The 4,579-nt window shown below is 40.8% G+C and overlaps 1 protein-coding gene across 1 annotated transcript; it reads right to left on the bottom strand.

Annotated features, from left to right (window-relative positions):
- Positions 1–640: 640 nt before the first annotated feature.
- On the bottom strand, positions 641–2,983 carry LOC129250576 (uncharacterized). Its single transcript, XM_054890193.1, has 4 exons — positions 2,866–2,983; positions 1,656–2,794; positions 1,290–1,580; positions 641–1,220 (listed from the first exon to the last, which is right to left on the bottom strand). Exons 1-4 carry the CDS (start codon positions 2,882–2,884, stop codon positions 708–710), a joined length of 1,962 nt encoding a protein of 653 aa, XP_054746168.1. The 5' UTR covers positions 2,885–2,983; the 3' UTR covers positions 641–707.
- Positions 2,984–4,579: the final 1,596 nt, after the last annotated feature.

Raw genomic sequence — 4,579 nt, 5'->3', positions numbered from 1 at the left:
TGGCAATGGCTAATAAAATAATTGGAAACATTCAATGATGAAATTGATTGGCGGACCTTCAATTGTCGACGACGTTGAGGTATTCGAAGAGCAAATATTCAGGAACTACTTCATTTCATCAATGAAGGTGACGCATAACTCGCAAAAAAATTTAGATAACGACGACGAAATCCCTCCAACTACCCTAAAAATTAGCCATGAACTGTTTATCCCACCGCAGTAGAGTAACCGAAATTCTATGGTGCCAGGTATTTGCAGGCAGCATGCATTTCTACAGCTATTCCATCTACATAAATTTTCTTTATCAAGCAAAAAAGTTTCAAAAATTATTACTAAATCCAATTTCATTGCCTTTCATGTCATGTATTTTAAAGCTTAGGCTGACAAAGCCGAGACCTGAGCGTAAATAATTACTGACAGCAAAGTCCGAAGTTCAAAGTGTATTTCTATCATAAGCGGCACAAACCTGTAAGCTTCTCGTTTATAGGGTAACATCAAGATGTGCATAACAAATTAAAGGAGAAGCACGGCCTACACAACATACCATATGCGCCATTCTAGTGATAATAATAAGCCTCTCTCATAAAAAAAATACTTATTATTTAAATTTTCTTTTTATTAAAAATATGTATTAGGCACTTTAGAAAAATGTAAAAATGAGTTCACCTGTATTGGGTATACTTTAATGATCTTGTTGATTTTTAAAACTAAGATTCCTCAAATTCCACTTCAACGGAAATCGGCAGCTCTTCCTTTACTTCCGGGTTATAAATTTTGCCCGCAACAATCACAAACTCTTCCTCACAGTCCATTATGAAATACAAGAAAGGACGATTCACTACGATCGTCTCCACATCTGATGTTTCGGTTGTGCGCGCCTGGCTGTTGGAGACTGTGAGCGCATTCTCGCTACTACCGCTCTCATCCACGCGTACACTCACGAACTGCACCACTTCGTCGACATGTAAATCAGGATCGTCAGATAATAGGCTGAGATCGGATTCTTGTCGTGCGAAGATTTTGTTCAAACCGATACTCTTCAGCATGGCTTCGGAACGTGAAGTTTCATCAACTTGGAATTTTGGCATTGTGATACGCAACTCTTTCTCCTGCGCCAATGATTTGGCCAGTTTTAAGTCTTCGGGTTGTAGTTTCTCGATAAGCGGGCGAAGACCTTCAGTATCGTTTGGCAGAACAATCATCATTGCGTATTTTTTATTCTAGAATAAGCATAAATTAAATTAAACATTAAAATAATAAAAAAAAACCTAGCACTACAGTATCTTTACCTGATATGGCAAGCAAAATACTTTCGCATCCAAGTGTTCTAATTCGGCAATGTGGAATTTTCCTTTTGTTTGCATCATTGGTGCTTTCATCGCATCCTCGGCTGTCATGAAGAAGAAGTTCTCTTCATTTGAAATTTGTGGAGTAAACGACTGCGCCCAAAGACCAGCATAGTATAGACCATTGAAGAGCAACATTTTAGTTTTTGAGGCAGCTTCACGACCAGTGATGGAGTTAGCGCTCAAAGAGTGCGCGATGTCCTCCTTCCGGAAAAGACTGCGTGCACCAAGTACCTACAGCAAAACCAAAACCCAAATACTTTTTAGTTAGCTACTAGAGCAAATATTTTCGCTATGACAGTGACTTACTCTTCTCACCGAGCTTATGTGCGACTCGAGCGCAATCATTATCTCGCCCACATTCTTGTTAGCTGTGTCGAGCGCGCTTTCCAATTTCTGTAGTGGCAATGTAACTTTCTCTGGTTCATTGGAGTCCAGCACATCCTTGATGGGTACAATGCCTTCGTGATCCTCGTCGTAGTGTTTTTGCAACTTCTCCTCCGAATGCACAGTCTCGTTGTCTTCAAAATTCACGTCATCCTCGCGTTTGCTAATATCCTTGTTAACCAATTCTTCTTCGTGTTTAGGTATCTCTGCTATGTCTATAGCTTCTGTGTCTTTGAGTTGCTCACTCACCTCATCAATGATAGTAGTGCTTTCTGATCCTTCAGTTGGTTTTGACTGCTCAACAGTAATCTTCTCGTCTTCTGCCTCTTTTTCCGGCTGACTCTTCTTGATTTCTTCCAATATCACCGGCTTTTCTACGTACTGTTTATCTTCAACAACACGATCGAATTTTGATGCTGCCTTATCGACTACCTCTTCGCCAAATGTATCAGGCTGCGCAGACTGTGTCTGCGTTTCTGTGGCTGCAGCAGCCAAATCTGCATCAGCTCTTAACCGTTTCAAGGTCTCAAAACCGACCACATCTTTGCTGTTGCTCACCGAACTGGTCTCTACATCTGGTGAAGTATTTGGTTCATTCCAGTTATACTCTTCGTTATTAATGTCTTTTACCATGACAAAGTAATTGTCGCGAACCAGCTGTTTGAATTCATCGCGCGCAGTGTTGTTGCGATAGATGTACAACCAGGTCTGGAACGATGGCAACGTAGAATATTCTTGGCTTTGATAACGCGACAGTATACGCTGGAAGGAGGAACGCAAATTAGCACGTTCGGCGGGGAAGCCAAGTGTCTTGGTAAATTCATCGTAGGTCTCACCAGCCGCACCCTCTGCCAATACACCGAGTATTGAGCTGATGCCCAAAGGTGAATAAACTTGATTGGCATCGATGTCAGCATTGAATTTCAGCATATTCAATGCGATCTTCTGAGAAGCAATGCTTGCGAAGCGCGATACTGAGGGTGCTGTGGTTGCTACATCTGCGGCATCAGTCTTTTGTGTGGGTAACGCCGCGGCGAGTGTGAAGCACAGGCAGAAGAGTACTGCAAGTACATTGTATGTATAATTATTACAAAGAATTCTACAGTGAAACTATTTTTCCACAATTACTTACACATAATTTTAATTTCCATATTGGCTGTGCTACTTTCTAAAAATCCACTCCCTCTAAGTCAATTCAAAGCTAACAAACTGTGTATATGCGTTTCCAAACGTTTCTACCTTTCTTGCGCTGTTGACTAAACGAAAGCTAAACCTCGAATGAAGAGCATTGGTGTATGCCAAAGAGTTTTAAGAAAGTCAAGCGTTGCAACCATTCTTCGCCGAAGAATTGAACAAGAATACGATACGACTGGGGTTTTGTTTTTGCTTTTTCGTCGTGTGGTTATTGACAAGCAAACTAAGCGCCGGTGGTACTAAAATGTCAACGTCAGTAGAGAACAGGTTATGGTCAATGCATAGACAGGTATACAGGGTGACCCATAAAGTTGTTTGGTTTTAAAAATTCAAAAACACTAACAAAAATAAATTTGGTTTTGTATATTGCCGCTTTATTCGAAAGATCAAACATTACAATTATTTATCGCAGAGGATTTCATTCACATGGCTGCCTCGCCTGGCTTCGCAGCAGCGCATCCTGCTAACCAATTTTTCCAGGCCCTTGGTGACGGTTTCTGGCTCTATCTCGATTTTTCACGGCACCTCACAAAGAAAAATCTAACGGCGTCAAATCGCAGCTCTGAGGTGGCCAATTGACATCTCCGAAACGGCGGAGGACACGATTACCGAATTTGGGGGGCGAAAGGTCGATAGTGACATGGCGTGCCAACCTGCTGAAACCATAGATGGCCCAAGCTCATGTTTTCAATTTCCGGTCACAAAAAAACATCTGTAGTCCTCACCGTTGACCGAAATAGCATTTCCAACAACATTTTCTAAGAAAAATGGATTAATGATTACTCCAAAATCCGCACCCAACTGTCACTCTCTGAGAACGAATTGGGTTTTCAACGGTCGCGTGTAAGTTTTCCGATCACCAAATGCGATAGATTTGCTTGTTAGCATAGCAGTTAAGGTGGAAATGCGGTTCGTCAGAAAAGATGAATTTGACTTCTTTTCAAAAACGCACTGCTTGCGCTACACAATATTGACTTTGGAAATAAGTCTTAAATATTTTTTGTGAAGGGAGTTCGTTCTGGGCAGATATGACACTGACGTTCTGCCAAGATGTCCAGCGGGAAGGAAGTCGCTGTCAAAATATCATATGAATTAAAACTAAAAGGTTCTGTATTGATCACCCTGTATACGTACACACATATTATGTATATATATATTGTATATAAAATTATTGTAACATTTTGATAAAATTTTCGTTAATGCAACAGGTTGGTAGTGGGGTAGGGGAATAAATGTGCATTAGAGTACTTAAAAAATGGTATGATGAAGATTTGAGGTATTATGGGCACCAGACTTTGATATAATTTTGACAAGTTTTCCGAGCTCGTAAATTAACACCGTACTGAGTAAGTAAGTGAAAATTTGGCGGTCACATTAACCGAATGAGTTGGTGCGTCACTACCATTCGATAGTGCACGGTTTCAAAACCTCGGGCAGGAAACACCAAGTAATAGAATATTATTTTTTCTAATAGCGGCCGCTTCTTGACACTCAATGGCAAGTTTACCAGAGTATTCCTGCTAATAAAAATATCCTCATAAGAAAAACCATCTGCTGTTCGGAGGCGGGATAGAGCTGTAGATCCCTCCATTTATAGAAGCACGTCAAAAGGTATACCATAAATTGAGGGAGTACCTCGGCTGGACAACCAA

Source organism: Anastrepha obliqua, chromosome 1 (assembly GCF_027943255.1).
Source record: "Anastrepha obliqua isolate idAnaObli1 chromosome 1, idAnaObli1_1.0, whole genome shotgun sequence".
NCBI lineage: Eukaryota > Metazoa > Arthropoda > Insecta > Diptera > Tephritidae > Anastrepha > Anastrepha obliqua.
The sequence above is the reverse complement of the archived record's forward strand: the minus strand, read 5'-3'. Positions and strand labels throughout refer to the sequence as shown.